This window comes from Pteropus alecto, unplaced genomic scaffold (genome assembly GCF_000325575.1).
Source record: "Pteropus alecto unplaced genomic scaffold, ASM32557v1 scaffold359, whole genome shotgun sequence".
In the NCBI taxonomy this organism is placed as follows: Eukaryota; Metazoa; Chordata; class Mammalia; order Chiroptera; family Pteropodidae; genus Pteropus; species Pteropus alecto.
In genome coordinates this window covers 3,058,742-3,075,731 of record NW_006443119.1, presented here as the reverse complement: position 1 = coordinate 3,075,731, position 16,990 = coordinate 3,058,742, and the positions used below count along the sequence as shown (strand labels likewise).

The 16,990-nt window shown below is 47.2% G+C and overlaps 1 protein-coding gene across 1 annotated transcript; it reads right to left on the bottom strand.

The window, feature by feature from the left end:
• Positions 1–8,743: 8,743 nt before the first annotated feature.
• Positions 8,744–16,410, bottom strand: FMOD (fibromodulin). The gene is made up of 3 exons (XM_006922882.1): positions 16,406–16,410; positions 13,448–14,435; positions 8,744–9,001 (listed from the first exon to the last, which is right to left on the bottom strand). The coding sequence occupies exons 2-3, from the start codon at positions 14,424–14,426 to the stop codon at positions 8,850–8,852; spliced, it is 1,131 nt and encodes a 376-aa protein (XP_006922944.1). The 5' UTR covers positions 14,427–14,435; positions 16,406–16,410; the 3' UTR covers positions 8,744–8,849.
• Between the last annotated feature and the right edge of the window lie 580 nt (positions 16,411–16,990).

Genomic DNA, 16,990 nt, shown 5'->3' with positions numbered 1-16,990 from the left:
CTTTCCCTCCTTCCACAAGAGGAAGAAGGGTGCTAGAGTGCCCTTCTAATCTCTGCATTTGCAGCTGCTCCCCACCCCCCTCCCCAAAACCAGGTAGACTAGAAAAGATGTAAAGTGCTTACCTTTTCCCAAAGCACAGAGGGCTGTGCCCACTTCGGAGGCTCCCTCTGCCTTCTTTGTGGAGGGAGCTTGTCTGGGATGGGTGGAGAATCAGTTCTGTTGCTGCATGCTTGTCAGACACAGTCCAGCTCCAGATCCCTAGTGTTCGCTGGCAGATCTAGGTCCTCTACTTTTTTGGGATTGCCAGTGGAGGCTTAGCATAGCTTCTGAGAAGGGACAGATTAGTGTCATTGCTGTCTGTTTGAAAATAAGAGGTGGGACATGCCAATTCAAATAAAAATCAATACTAAGTCTCACCCATCAGTCTCACCTGTCAAAATGATTAAAGTCTAAAGCAATATTTGGCATTGAGGGGAGGTGAGGACTTGTGCTGTGGGTAATGAGTGTACCTTTGTAGAACCCCTTGGAGAACAGTTTGACAGCAGCAGGTAAAAGTAAATTGTTCATACCTCACAACTAACTCAGCAGCTCCCTCTTGAGCATATATATACCAGTGTTTCTTAGCTGGTGATGCTTTTTTGCCCCCAGGGAACATTTGGCAACACTGGAGACATTTTTTATTTTGACTGGGGAGGAGGCAGGTGCTATTGGCATCTAGTGGGTAATGGCCAGGGATGTTGCTAAACATAATCCACTCCATCCACCCCTGCCCTGTCCAATGAAGAATTATCCAGACCCAGATGCCAATGGCATCATTATTGAGAAACTCTGACATACACCTTAGAAAGACTCTCAAATGCAAGCCCAAAGAGACAAAAGGGTGTTCACTGCCTCATTTATTTCTAACAGTAAAATGTTGGGAATAATCTAAATTATTTTAGATTTCAGTCCCTCCAAATGAGAACAGAGAAGTAAATTTAGGTGTACCATATAATAGGATGAATGAACTGGAACTATAAGAATCAACATGGATAAATCTTGAACACATAATATTCAGTGAAAGAAGCAGAGTGAGACATAAAATACTACCATATACAGTTTACAGGCCCAAACAACTCTCTACTTAGTTTAGGGATACAAAAATACGTGATAAAATGATAAAAACACACAAACCTCAGAGAAAGTATACTTCTGGGGAGGAAGAGACAGGAATGGGGAGAGGTGACAGGGGACTTGAAATATGTTACAGCATTTTATTTTCTTAAAACTTTTGCTAAAGCAAACATGATAGTGATAACATTCGTTAAATCTGTATAAGTACCGCACACTAATGGATTACGCTACTGGAGCTCCCATTTGTTAAATCTGGATGGTAAACATATGAGTCTTTGTTATATTGCTTTGTGGTAGGTTTGAAATATTTCATGATGAATTTAAAAAGGAACAGTGTAGGCTCAGAGATCCATGTGGATCATTTTCCATTTACACTGATCCAGAAGGATGTCTTCCCTTCTGTCTCTCTATTGTTTGGTGTAGTGCTTATGTGATGCCTACCTTGGATTGTTTTTGCCATTGTCAGGACATCATCCACCAGAGGGCAGGACCTGGGTCTGTGGTACTTGGCTGGTACCCAAAACCCTAGATAAAGCTCTTTTAATCTGCCTTAAGGAAGTCCCCTTCAGATGGTATAATGGGTTGAAAAGCATACCCTTCAAATTTATGTCCACTCAGACACTTAAGATGTGACCTTATTTGGAAACAGGGTCTTTGCAGATAGTTGAGGATTGAAATGAGATCATAATGAATTAAGATGGTCCCTGAACCCAATGTCTAGTGTTCTTATAAGAAGAGGAGAGGACACAGAGAAGGCAGCCACATGAAGATGGAGGTAAGCAGAGACTGGAGTGATGAGGCCACAAGCCAAGGAACACCAGGAGCCACCAGAAGCCGAAAGATGCCAGGAAGGATTCTTTCCTAAAACATTCCAAGGAAACGTAGCCCTGTTGGCACCTAGATTTTGCTCTTCTGACCTCCAGAACTGGGAGAGAATAAATAAAATTTTTAAATTGTTTTATGCGACCCAGTTTGTAATACTTTGTTACAGCAGCCCTAGGAAACTAATACAGATGGGTTCTGTTGATTTGAAACCAGACTCAAAACAGTGTTATCCAGAATAAAGTATTTCTGCATTGAGAGGAAGGTGGCATCTGTATGCTGCAGTCCTAGGTCATATAAGGACACCCTATACTATACTATGGTGGTGTCTGTTACTCAGCTCCACAGAGTTGCCATGGAGGCAGGTGTGGGGACCAATGCACTTTATGAACCACCTGCCACAGATTTTCCAAAAGGAGACTCTGCCATTAGTTTGGCCGTTCAGCATCTGAGCCCTTATTTATTATGGGCCATTCCCCATCACATGACAGCCTGACTTCGACTATTTAGGATGAGTATGCTGGCGCTCACTTTCCCAGCCTTACTAGCACATGACTTGGTTCTGCCAGTGTAAACTTGCACTGAAAATTAGTGACATGCAAAAGAAGGTGCCTGTGGAATCCACCCTGATGAGGGTAGGGCAGTGATCCAGCTACATCCAGATTCCACAGGTAAGAGCAGCTATGGTTCCCATGAAGCATTCACTATCCATAGCTGGCAGCGTTGGTGGAGCCAGCCGCTGTGTCTGTACCTTGGGAGTGGTGGCTGGGGGGTCTTTATGGACATGGTCTTGGGCATTGTTTTTGGCTGCTTGTCCCTCACACTTGGTTCTAGAGCCCTCCCAGAGATTTTGTGAGTGACCTGATATGACACCCCCTTAAAGGGGCAACAAACAAACAAATAAATGAATTCCTTTTCTACTTAAATCAGCTAAATTCAATTTCTATTGCTTGCAGCCTAAGAATTGGGACTGGCACAATGCCTCCCTCTGACAGTCTGACCTCCAAGTAGTTTTTATTGATTGCATGTCTTAGACTTGTTAGGACACAAATGTTTTTAAATATTCTGTTTCATGGTCCCATGAAGACAGGCATATTTAGTGAAATGTGTTATAATTGTTGGTTCAGAAAATGTGATCACCAAGGCCAGTGAGAGATGCTTTCATACTTTTAAGGTGCCTGTGGACTGAGAGCATCCACATGTGAGGATGGGTCAGGAAGCGGCACCTGACACTCGCACTGGGCTGCAGTCATCAGGGATGCACGCCCACGTTGCCATGATCGTATTCCCCTCCGATCCTGACTCACCTTTTCTCCTGGGCTTAGGGCTGATTATGGCCCTGACTCCCTGACCACATATATCTTGTTCTCCTTTAGGATTTGGGTTTTGTGACTTCTTCCCTGGAATAGCTTTTCCCACATATTCTTGTGCAAACTGCAATTGTTGACCCTAATCTCTGACATATTTACTTATAGAACTGCTGGCTAAGCCTGGCACCAATAGCATGCATCTGCTATTGTCCCAACCTATCTCCGGAGTCTTATTTTGCCAAGATCCATGGCTCTGTATGGCACCCATGAAGTCGATGTGGGGATTATTAGGGTGGGATGTCCTTTTCTGGTGGGTTTTAGGAGTGTTTGAGATCACCCCTAGTGCTTTTCAAAGCTTTTGCTTATGTAGGTAGGTCTCCTTATCTTCTCTTGGGACTCTGACCCATTTCCTGTTATTATTTCTTAAACTGGGTCAAGTGTAATTCTGTTCATTCTCTTCAAAATGTAGCTGGCAACCCGGACATGTGGGAGCAGCACATTCATGTTTACTGTTGGCAGTTTTCGTTGGAGCCCAGCATTATGGGGCAAGGTCTGCTCGCTTCTTTTTTCCATTTCAGCCTTTTTATGCTGGCTTCCTTCCTTTTTCTGCTCCCTGGACTACATGGGGAAGCCAAGGATTTGGTTCAATCTCTTGTGTCTGTCCTACTCAAAGCATATGTGGGTTCTGTCCCCAGAGCGTGGCCTAGTTTCCAGGAAGGATTGCTACTCTGGAAATTTGGACTGCCTTGGGATTGAGCAATGTGTTTGCTCTCACTGGGCACAGCATGGTGGCCTGGGTCACCCAGAGGCTCAGCTGGTGGTAGGAGCTTCCATCAGCCTGTTTGAGGCAGAGTACTTTCTAGAAGAGTCTGAGAGGGTCTACACAGGATACTGAGTCTCCTGATGACACACTTCAGTTGTAGACCCTGCATCCGAGTGCTTGGTGGAATGAATGGCTGAGCTCGCAAATAAAGGAGGGGTTCCCAGCACTCTCCCTCCCCCCGAGAGGGTGCTTGGGGCTGCTCCTGAGCTTTGCTGGCCACCCCAACCCTCATTATTCTTTCCTCTTCAAAAAGAATAAAGAGATATTTTGTCCATATATTTCCTTCGACACTTACATCAGACTGCCTCATGGGTTTTCAAATCAACTAAATGTCTTATAAGTGGCTAAGGCAAAATAAATGTTATTCTCTCCACCAAACTCCACATCAAGTACCTTGAGAGCTCTACACTCATATCCTAAAAGTACCAACTAGTGATACATTGTCTGGCTCAGGGTTTTACATACAGTAAAAATATGTCGAGTGATTGAGCTGTGCTCAGAAAGAGAAAAGACCATGACTTGCCTTCTCTTCCTGTCTTTCTCTAAGATCCAGGTTTCTGCCTGTCTTTTCATGGCTTAACTTAGAGAGATCCATGAACTTCTATGAGAAAACACTGTATATTTATTTTTCACGCAGCTAACTAAAATTTAGCATTCCCTTCAATGATGAAGGTAACACCGCAGCAGTGTTAGCAGTACCTGAGACTTTGTCACCAACTGAAGTCATAAGTGTTTTTATATCACATATGGTTATTGAAAATAATTTGAAATGCCATTTAGGCTTATCAACACTTTGACATGACCGTAGTTAATTAGACTTATTGCTAGATCTTGTTATTTAGTGCATTAATAATAAATATGTATATACTATATAAAAATTTATATATATTTACATTTTAACTGTATTTCATTGTAATTGCTTTCTTTTGTAATCCTATGCATTTTATTCTATGCCTTTAAAAACATTTTAAGAAGAGATCTGTAGACTTCATCAGATTGCCAAAGGGGTCCACAGCACACGAGGTCAAGACCCGCGGTCACGCCGTGCCTTCTGGAGTCTTGATTTTTGGTGGGTGTCCAGTGAGGGTAGGCATTAATCAGAGCAGATTGTGAGAAAGCCTTTTAAGTTTCAGAAAAGCCTCAAACGGGTGCTAAGAGAGATGCTGCCCACTGGTGGCTGGAAGGCAGAACTATGAGACTGCGAACAAAGGCCCTTGGACACCTCGAGCGTTGAGGATATTGGTAGGCAATAAATAGCTGGTTTTACCCTTGCCTGCAGCTCCAGCCTCATCCTTTGAAAATCTTTTCCTCATTCTTTTTTTTCCCCCAACATCTTGAAGCTTCCTTCGGCATTAGAGTGTTTATACATGTTGTTATCTTTGCCTCCCATCTCCTCTTCTGGATAACTACACTCTCCCTCCATATCTGAGTCCCTAAGCCTAAACCTCCAGTCTAGGCCAGGCTCCTTGAGAATCCTTGTGTAGACACATGCGCTTGTCTCCCTCACAGCTCTTTCTCAGTTTGTAATTAACTACACACTCCCTGGAGTGATTTTGTTGTTGTTGTTGTTGTTGTTGTTGTTGTTGCTGTTCATTGTTCATCATAGACCGTAAAGCCCCCAAGGGCAGGAGATGTTTGTTTTTGTTCTCTGCAGTATCCCCAGTTCTGCCCAAGGATGCTCAGTAAACACTTATTGATGAAGAATGAATTTGAATTGGAAAATTCATAAAGGCACTGTGAATGCTTGCAGAATAAATTTAGGTCCACAAAAATAAAGTCAGATGGCCTCCCTCCACTACTGCCAAGCCTCTCCATACTCCAGCCGTCCTACGTACACTGGTAACACAGGGCTCTCCAGGATTGCACAGTAGAAACAGTTTAGCAAGATTGACAGGCAGGGAGATAGATGGCCTGGGGTCAGATCCTGGCCTTGATGCTTCCTTCCTGGGTGATCTCAGCCTCTTTGTGCCTCAGTTTCCTCATCTGTAAAATAGTGAAAATCACAGTACCTCTGGCATAGAGAATGGTTAGGAACGCTAATGAGGTAACATAAGGAAAGCACCTAGCTCACAATGAGTACTGATCAAATGGTACCTAAAGGGAAAGGGCCAACAGAGCCTGGAGCCTGATGGGTAGTCAGTGCTCTTGAGAAGCACGGGATTTAAAAAGGAGGGCAGCCTTGCAGCAGAGCTGGGCCTGGCTGTGATTCTTTCCCCTGCTCTGTCTTGGTTGGGATGTTCATGGGAGCTGCTAAGAAGCAAAACTGAGAGGCAGAGGATACTTCCTTTTATCTTGGCTGGATACCTGCCTGTATGTCCATGTCTCCACCTCCTTCATGATGTACTGAACATACTGTCCTTGCAGAGAGGCCCATGTGTAAAGTCATGATTTCCTTCTGATCTTTTACACACTCACATTCCTGCCTAACTCTTGCTCCAGAGACTTATAATCAAATTATTTTACTCTGGCTTCAGATGAAGTTACAACATTTGTAACATTCTTGGTACAGAATTTCACAGAATATATTAGCGCTCAACAAATATCAGTTATTTCTCTATTAGAAAATAGATTGTTCTGAAAGCACAAGCCTAGTCTGCCCTCTTAACTTCTATAACATTTGCTAAACATCTGGCATTAAAAGGCTTTTGAGAAATGTATATGGAGAGGATGAATGAAAGAAAAGATGGGAGGCTGAAGGCTTGTTTTCCTTTTCCAGGCCCAGGTGGGCTTTGCAATGTTCAGCTTGCCCGGGTTCTGCACATTTGCCATTAGAGGGCAGGAGAGGTTAAGATAACGCTCAGGACCAGCCAAGACTCAGAATTACTGGGTTGACAGAGGAGGACGGTTGAAGGAGAAAATGTTAGAATGATTGAAAAAAAAAGCAGTTCTTCTTTATCTCTAGGGGACCAAACGTAAAGAAATGTGTAGCTAGATGAATTGAAGTTAGACTTAAAGAACTTCCAATGCAAAGTATGCTAACGAGATGATTTTTAAAAACCCCTTAGCTACATCCGCCCAAGCAGAATAGATGAGAAAATGAGCTCTTCCTGTCTGAGACCTATGCGACCCCACTAGATCTCGTAAAAGTAACTTTTCTGTGACTGCCTTTAATGACTCCATTCTTGTAGATGCAATTGTAAAATAACTTTATTGGTCAGGTTAGCCACCACTCATGCTCTTCCTGTAATAAGGATCCTTTATAGAGGCATGATGGTGTTCACATGCAGACGCTTTCTGAAGAGCCCTGGGGCACGGAGCAGCCTTGCCCCTCACATCAGAGCTCTTTTGTTGAAATGAGCTGGTTTGGCTTTTGTGGATTTCAGGGTCTGGAACCAAGAACATAGACCAAGGATCCCCGCTTTGCTTCTTGGGGAAGCCGCTTTAAAGCACACACAGGATCAGGGACATAATGGCATCTTGGCAGGAGCCAGACAAGGGCCAGCTCTCCTCCAGCAGTCTCTGCCCCAGCTGCCCAGACGACTCCATCCCCGTGATGCCCCAAAGAGAAGGAGGGTTAGGCCCCAGGCAACATTACCTTTCAGAAACAGAAGAACCCAATGCTCTCTTGCTAAGCTATAAAGTGACAGCCATCTTAAGTAATGAGGATGTAGCTCAGGGATGGGAAAGCAGAGGGTTTTATGCTCAGCTCAGGCAGGAGTTGGCTGCCTGCTGGGCTTCACGAACCCAGTGAGCATCTCTAGCCAGAGCTGGTACTATTAACTAGGGCCTTGGGACAAATTAATACAAACCAACCACAGCCTCCTCCTTTGGGCTAGCGGGCAAGTCCAGAGCTGGTTGGCGTCTGTCTCTCCCATCAGGATGTAGACTTTCCTGCTTGGAGAAGAGGAGAGGACAAACTACCTTCCTCATGCTTTCTGAACCACAGTCTCCACCTTTGAGGATAAAGACCCAAGTAGGGAGCTGTTGGCAGTGCAGACTGCTAGGCAAGAATGGAATGATTGGGGCTGCCTCCTCAATCCAGCCGATTCAATCTGGACTTTCCTCTTGTAAAGTCTGAGCCACCTTCAAAGAACTGCCAGCTGCTAAAGTACAGCTCCACACATTTATCTAAGCCCAAGGTTGGTCATCTCTTCCCACTTCAGGCCCTGAATATCATCATCATACTGGCAACCTCCAGTCTGGTGGCTTTCAGTGAGCGAGGTTAGGGAGGTGCAAAGGTGACTCTTGATGTTCTTCCGACCTCAGATACAAGTGAAGGTTCTCTGCACAGGCAGATGCCCACATGCCTTGGGGTCCCCTGCCTCTGCCTAAGGCATAGAACAAATGTTTGTGGAGCAAGGTGAGTAGATGAGGTGGACTTAGGAGGAGGCAGTTGGGCAAGAGGTATATTCTGAGGAGCAGCGACTGCGAGCCCAGAGGAACTGCATGACCAGGCTGGCATGAGGGAGAGCGGCCGGGCGCCGCTTTCAGAGTCTGGGGTTTTGGGAAAGTAGGTTATGTGCTATGGCCAAGCGACTTCTAAAGTTCAGGACACTAGATCTTGGGAAAGAACTTAAGGGTAGTGAGATTGCTGATGTGGGGGATTACTCTCTCTGCTGCCACCTCTGTCCTGGAAAAGAGTTTGGGTCTTGTCCCTCAGCATAGGCTGCCTGTCCCCTCATCCCACCTGACCCTGCCTACAGGGAAGATTACAGAGGGGAGCCCATGGAGTTCTGTCATATGGTCGGTCCTAGACCTTCCCGCAAAAGCCAAACCAAACCATCAAGCCAAATGTAATGGGGCGTGGGGGCTCTGGGCCCCGCACCAAGTGCGAGGGCCGCTCAGATCTCGATGAGGCTGGCCAGGCGCAGGCAGAGGGGCGCGTCCGCCGGCATTGCGCTGCGCTGGATCTCGTTCCCGTCCAGGCGCAGCACCTGCAGCTTCGAGAAGTTCACGACGTCCACCACCGTGCAGAAGCTGCTGATGGAGAACTCTGCGGAGACAAGAGGGGCGGGGGTGGGTGAGGGGAGCAGGAATCGGGGACCCAGATCCACAGCAAGGCCAGACAGCTTCTCTGAAACTGCCTAAATACTTTGTTCCAAGGGCTGGAACTTGGCTGGGTGGGGCAGGCGTTTTCCAAGATCGGAGTCACACTGACTTACACCACTAGGGGCAAAACAAGGGACAGAGTGGGGCCTCTGCTGCTCCGCTGCTCCGCCTCCTACCCAGCCAGCCTGGATGGTACTCTGTAGACCCCGTAGCGTCTTTGAGTGTTCTTCCACCAGACCTGATCTCTTCCCTCTGTGCGCGGCGGAAGGAAGCACAAGGTAATTAAAGACTCTCATTAGCAGCTTTGAAGTACTTGATTGCTTTTGGAGAGGGAGAGCTTTGCTGAATTGCTTTGAGAAGGAAGACTAGAAAAATGGACGGACTTAAATCTGGAATATCTCCTGACTCTTTGCAGATGGAGAAAGTGGCAGGAAATTAAAGCGAGAACGCTTGGGCAGAGACAGGTGTCTCTGCGTGCCAGAGCTTCGAGGGGTTACATGTCTCCCTTCCAAGTACTGCCGGAGGATTGAATGAGCAAGGGTCTGAGATTCAAGGAGATGGAAATTCACAGACAGACGGATGGGGCTGCTATGGACCTCAAAAGTCAAATATGTAATTCCCTCTGCCTCCTGCATTTTATATGATTATGGTTTACCTCTTTTAAAAAAATCTCTCTAAAAAAAAAAAAAAAACAACTCTAAAGAATTTCTTCCATTTTGAAGCTTTCTCCTCAAACCACATAATCCTAGTAGGTAAGATAATTGGTTTTAACATAAATCATTCTGCTGCCTTTCACCCTCTTCTCCTTCAAATTGCCTCTTAGACAAATCAATCAGCTCTGTCTCAAGTCTACTGTATCAGGAACTTGAAAAGATATTATCAAGAATGTAGTTAAAACTCCAGCAGGGACAACAAAAGTCACCACTGAAAAGCTCTGAGGCCTCTTCGGCTCCTTCAGGAAGGTCACTTGTGTGAGAAACAGACCCCATCTGGTCTTAAGGGTAGGATCACAGCACATCTCAATAGCCATAACATGCAGGCAAACCCAGAGTGGGGCTTGCTTTTGCATTTATCGGAGGCACTCCTCAGCTTGCCCTGGTGGCCAGGGGCTGGGCAGCGGGAGTGGGAGGAAAGCTTTCTGTTTCCCCAGGGGCAACCAGGGAGGGTGTCGTGGAGGTAGAGGTTATGGGGGATGAAAATAAAGGTAGCAAGGAAGACAATATTAAAGAGCTTAAGCTGATGAAAAACACGTTTTTAAATTACCACTATCGATGGTTTTCACTCTCATTAAGAACTGACTGAGAAATGGGGTGAGGCCATAGCCTTAACTTGTACTGTAAATGTAAGACAGAAAACGCAGCCTCAAAGAATAATGAGATGCCGGGAAGAGTGGGGAAATGAGAAATACCCTTCTTTGGAGAGTATTGGGGTAGGGGTGTGAGAAAATCTGAAATGCTTTTGGATGTTTCCTTTCTGTTACCTGGGAATAGATCGAGTAACCTCTGGGTGGGCAGGTTGGGGGCAGAGTGAAAGCCAGGAGCTGGGTCTATGATGTCTGTATAAAAAGGGTGGAGTGGGGTGGGCTGGGGAGAAGTAAAGTGACCCAGTATATGTCCCAACCCTATTTGGGAGTGCTAGAGGTCCCATGATAGATTCTCTACTCCTGCCTGGAGCCCTCAGATTATCTACTCAAATCCTGGCCTCCAACTCTGCATATATAAATACGGAGTACTTGGGGGCTGCTGGACACATGGTGTATGTAGATTCTATCCACATGTTGGGCCCTGTGAGCCATCCTGTGTGTCTTCCCCAAGCCCATGAATAGACAAGGCTTCTGTTTGGAGATTCTGAGGACACTTTCCAGCCCAGATTAAATACTGACATAAGTCTTTCCAAATTCCTACTGGCGTACCCGCCCTGCTCCACTGGATCTCGAAGCTACTGAATAACATTCCTAGCTGTGTTCCCTTGCTGTTGCCAGGCTGGAAAAACTAAGGGAGATGCTAATGGAAGAAGGAAGGAGAGGGAGAGAATGGGCCTTTTCCCCTGCACACCCTTTAGTTCCTGTCCTTTTGGATCCTCTCTCAGAGGGTTGCTTTGATCTCACCTTCACCACTCCTACCCCTGGCCCTGACTGGATGTGCAGGGAGATCTTCCTTTCGTTCACCCTAGGAGAGGGGCTCCTGTCTTCCCTGATGGTGGTCTGAATCAGAGAAGTGCTCCTCATGTTCTTAGCCAGAGACGCCGACTCTAGGTCCTTGGACATTGAAAGCAGGTTTGTTCAGGGTGCTACACTACATAGTCTAGGTGACCTGGAGAGACTGCTTTTCCTTCTCTGTGTCTCAGTTTCCCCAGCTTTGCAATGAAAAAAGTAAAATAAAATTATGCCTGTCAACTTCAAAGTGGCAATAAGAAAATCGAATAATAATAGTAATCATGCATTAATTTTTCAATTATGTGCTCAGACCTGGACTAAGCACTTTCCAATTTAAAAAAATAAGAAATTGGTATTATTTTGCCTAAAGAGAAGACTAAGAGAGAGACCGATGTCTAGATAAAGAGGATTTGGTTTAAATTGCACAATAAGGGAATTGGAGCAGACACTGAAGATTTGTTTGGTTGTTTGACTTAAGGGAGAACTTTCTTGCATGACCTTGAGACACTTTACTGAAGTAATTTTATCTTCAGTAGAGCTTTTGGAAGAAGTGGACTACCTCAGATGTGAGCAGCAGATGTGGTTCCGAACGAAGACAGAGTGGTGACAGGTGCCGTGATGGAGCCATTCCCACCCCAAGTTTCTCTAATTGTGTAGTTAGGCAATAATTAATAGGTTCTCTCCCATGACAGCTGCTCTTTCCTGTCACATTCTCAGGGTCAAACTCTAATGAAGCACAGCATACACTAGGACATTTCTGATGTCACAGTCCTCTTGGACTCAGAGTGGGTGGCAAGTAAGTAGTGGTGACTTCTGGTGGGATGATGGGCACTTATGGGTAAATGTCAAACCCTTTGAGAACTGCCCCCTCGTAAAAAGAAAACCCCCAAAGAAAGAAAGACTTTAAAGACAAAACAGTTTGCACTGTACGTGATGGTGTCTTGCACTTCAACCTACAGGACCAGACACTTCTTCACCTTTCTCACCCACTGTCAGCCAACCTCTGGGACTGGTGCTGCTCTCACTCAGAGGGCTGCCAAGCTCATTAACATCTTGCCAAATGACTGATTTATTCCCTGAGCACAGGGAGAAAAAGGATTGAGAGGGACAGGGTGAGGACTCAGTCCCTATCGGTGCTGTGAACTCTCAGCAGGTTCCACTTCAAAGCGTTTTGTAAGTGGTCATTAATGACTCCTTCTTTCCCCAGGGAGAAGAGGATTTTGCTGACAAGGGAAGTGAGGTTAAATGCTGTCGTAGGACCTTCCAGCTGGGATTAAGACATCAGAGTCTCCAGAGTAATGCAAACACATTCTGAACACAAGATTCTGAGCAGGAGCTGAAAAGCAACTAGACAATCCAATCTGAAATAAGTATTTTAGTTCTTAGAGGCAGAAAGGCACCTCTTTTGGTTCCTTTAGGTATCTGCAGGGAAGTGCTTGGAAAACAAGAAGCCCAGTGTCCTTGCCCACCATTCCAGGGCTTTATGGTGGTCAGGCTCATGTCACCCTAGGGGGATCTCTACCCTGCCTCCAGGAGCTCCTTGTACTCCAGAGAGAACTGACTGGAACAAGAACTGCCTTCAGCTCTGAGAGGCTGCACATTCTTGTCCACCAGCTGTTATGTTTGAAAAACAAACATACACCAAAACACAAGACCAGGCTGTAGTGGCAGGAATAGATCATGTGAGAACAGAGAGCTCATCCTCTTCTGGGTCAGTGAGGAGGTACAGGTGCTCTGGTTTCTTAGCCCACCTTCCTCCCGGGATGGACCCTAGAAGGTCAACTCGAATGCCCCTCTCTATGAAGTGCCCCTCCCAAACCTTTCCATAATCATCTCTCACTGCTCCTCAATGCATGACTCCTTCCTCTCAGAAATATGAATTTCCTGGCTGTCCCCTACTGGCTGAGGGCACTTCAATGGCTGCTTCCTTTGTGGCAATTCCTCTTCCCAGAATGGGTTAGTCCTGGGTTCCTCCAGCCCATGCCCACTTATCTCTCAAGACCTAGATTGAAACTTACCTCTTCTGGGAAGTCTTCTTCCAAATCAACCCACACCCCACTGAATTTTCTTAACACTGCCATTTAGTGTAAGTGTAAGGCTAGGTTTTCAGGTTGCTTCATTTGTGCTCTTTGGTTACACTACTGCTATTTTTTTTCTGTTGCCACTAGCACTTAGAATAGTATCTTTCCAATGAAATCCACAGCCACTCCCCATGCCCATTTGTCAAGTTCTCACCATTGATCCTATTGCCTTGGAGGTAGAGGTTCTCCAGGTTGGTGTTGACCGGGGGGATCTTCTGCAGCTGGTTGTAGGAGAGATCAAGCTCAAGGAGGCTGCTGGAATTGAAAGTGTTGGAGGCCAGGCCATTGTTGGTGAGACTGTTGTGGGACAGCCGCACATACAGCAGCTTTGGTGACCCCCGAAAGTAGCTGTCGGGCATGGAGTAGACGTTGTTGTGCTCCAGGTACAGCTGCTCAAGGGCTGAGGGCAGTCCATCAGGCACCTTCCGAAGGTGGTTGTAACTCAAGTCCAGCAAGATCAATGACCGAAGGCTTCTCATAGCACTGCCCACTTCCTGGATTTCATTGTGTTGGAGGTACAAGGCTGTGAGATTCTCCAGCCCCTCCAGAGCATTGTTGGGGACCCGCGAGATCTGGTTGTGGTCAAGATGGAGCTCTCTCAGGGATCGAGGCAGCGGGCCGGGCATCCTGGTCAGGTTGTTGTGGTCCAGGTACAGCCGCTCCAGGTGCCTCAGCTTAGAGAAGACTTTCTTGCCCACTTTATCACTAGTGATCTGGTTGCCATGGAGAGCAATCCAGAGCAGCCCCGTGGCATTGTCAAAGACGCCTTCCTGGATGGAGGAGATCTGGTTGTTCTGGAAGTAGACATACTTCATGCGGGAGGGGACGAAGGGCAAGTACTTGAGGTTGCGATTGTCACAGTACATGGCTGTGGGAAAGTTGGGTGGGCAGTCGCACTCCTGGGGACAGTCACGGGGGTCTGGTGGGGGTAGAGCGCCGTAGGCATAGGCTGGACCTTCCTCCACCCCATAAGGGTAAGGCTCATAGGGCTCATAAGGGTAAGGATCATAGGGATCATAGTAGGTGGACTGCTGGCTGCGGAGGTAGTGGAACCACCAGTGGGGGTCTTCGTCATACTGGGCCCGGGAGAAGGAGCAGAGCCCTGCCAGCAGCAGGATGGAGGTCCACTGCATTTTGTGTCTCTGCAGGAAGGGAGAGAGAACAGAACAAGCAGGTATGAGTGAAACTCTAGGAGGCAGAATGAGTGAGCCTTAGGCTTTGAGCTGTGCAGATCTTAGCACCAAACGTCTGAGAGCAGGAGACTTATTCTCACTTCTTCCGTGCCTCCTTCCAGGGCCAGCTCTGCACACTTGGTCCAGGTGGACCTTGGCTATCTGAGGGGAGCTAGGCGCACTTTCTCCTGGTCATAAAGTCACAGAAGCAGTCTTTGAGATTAAAAGAAACTCAAATGGGGGTCATTGCATTTTGTAGAGGGGTAGATCCATTGGAGCCTCTAGCAACCTGAAGGTTCTGATGCGGCAGCTGGAGACCCCATATCAATCCCTATGGAATGGGGGTGGGGTGCTCTTCGGGCCAGAATTCATGTCTGGGTGGGACTCCCCAGGGAAATAATATTTTCCAAGAATCCAAGGAAAAAGCCATGTCTCTGGGAAACCTCCAGAAGTGGCTTGAGCCCGCAAAGGGGAAGATCTGAACTACTTCTGAAAGATTTTTTGGTCTCTGGTTTTGAGTCTTTGGGGAGGGGTGTGGTCCCTCTGCAGCCGCCGCGAGGCTTGGGCTACCTTCCAAAGTGCTAGCATCTAGAACAGTCTGCTGGGTAAGACAATTCATGGGTTAGCAGTTTGTGGCTACACATGAACTTGGCAGGCACAGGGTTTTCATATAACAGTTATAGATCCCCTCCAGACTGGGGACACTGGCACCTAGATATGGCACTTATCTTCTAGAGTGGTTGAGTGCATGGAGTCTGAGTCAGTCCACTTGGCTGTCCTCTCTGGTGTCCAGTAAAGTGTCAGCACTCTGCATGCTCCACCATGGATATTATGCAAGAGCCATGTGGGGCCAAGAGAGAAATGAATGAAGAACACCAAAAAAGGGAACAGGAGTTAAAGACTCTCAAGTATGCCCAAGGGAATATGGCTTAATAATGGGATTCTGGCATCCCCTCTCCCATCTCAAGCTTCCCGTGATGACATTTGGATTACCAGGCTCCATACTGAGGCCTCCACACTGCCATCAGCCTGTTGCCTTTGAGCTTATATGCGGTGAGATGAGAACAGGTAAGCCCGAAGAGAAATGTGGGCTTGGTGTCATCTGAGAGGGCAGCTGAAGGTATAGAAGATGAGGGACCGGAGGGTAGCATATCGGGCCTAGGCACCTTACTCTGAATACCTACAGCCAATGCACGGCATAGCCCCTGTGAACAATGGGCATCTTCCAGAGGTGTGAGTGTCACCCTTGGGTGGGAAAACCTTAGAACCTTTCTTCGTCCGGAAAAGTCTCATATATCCCTCATGTTGCTGTTGGGCCTTGCTGGGGTTGGCAACTGTGGACAGGAGAAAGAAAGGAGTCTAAAAGCCAACATCAAATCCAGTGAACTATTGGGAAGTATCCTGACTATGACAATCTTGTCAACTTCTGGCTACCACCCCTCCCAGACTTCTCTGTCCCTGGAAAGTGGCTCCCTTCAGCCGGCTTCACCCCATCAGTCTCTGGGCTGCAGAGGAGAGGCGCCCCTGGCTTCTTCTCAGGCAGCCCGAGGCCTCAAACAAAGAGTCCACAGTGTTGCTGAGAAGCCGATCCAATGGCCCAGTGCATGGGCACGCCGGCTGGGCCCTGGCTCTGGACAGGAGAGAAGACTGGTGGAACGGCCCACTGCCAACAGCACATTTTTCCATGCACAGCCCTGGCCTGCTGCAGGACCAAGGTGGCTGTCTGGAGGCTGGCACAGTGAGCCTCTGTCTCCATTTCTCCTTCCAGACTGGGCATTTTGGCAGGCAAAAGCCACCTTCCTCTTCAAGATTCAGCTTTCCACCCTGCGTACTCTGACCTCTCCTTAGGAGCCCTGACTGCTGACTGGGTTTGGTGGGGACCTTATGCTTCTCCTTTCTCCACCCCCATCTCTTAGCAATGTTGCTCCAGGGCCATATACTCTTAAATTCCCCCCTAATGCTAGAGACCCTCCTGTGCTCAGAGTTCTGTGAGGTGGAAAGTTTCTAGGACTGGCACACTGTGAGTTGGGAGGCTTACTCAGGAGTTACGATTATCCTTTCATTTAGCCACTCTAGAGAACCATCTTTCCCTCCTATCAGAATTGAGGTCACACCAGAACCATCCCCACCCTAGACTGGACTTCCACTTCACAACTCCCTGGACATGGTCAACTCTTAATGCTTCTTATTCTCTCCCTTTCACCCCAGCAACACACACACACATACACACACTCAGAAACAATACACAAAACTCCCCCCTCCCCATAGCAGCATCAGGTTCCACGACCCCTCTATAAGAGAGAATGCAGGGACACAGGGCTAGGATGGTGGCATTTATGAATAGTATACTGTAGGGCAGAGCTAGCTCCCTAGTACCTGGTCCTTTGCTCTTTCATGCCTGAGAACTGGAGGTTCCCCCAACAACCAGAAAGGAGCTGCTGGACAAAGGTAGCATGTTGGAACCTCTTCTTACTGCTCCCCCTTTGCCCTCTCTAGCATCCTGGAGTCATGGCCCAGAGACAGTG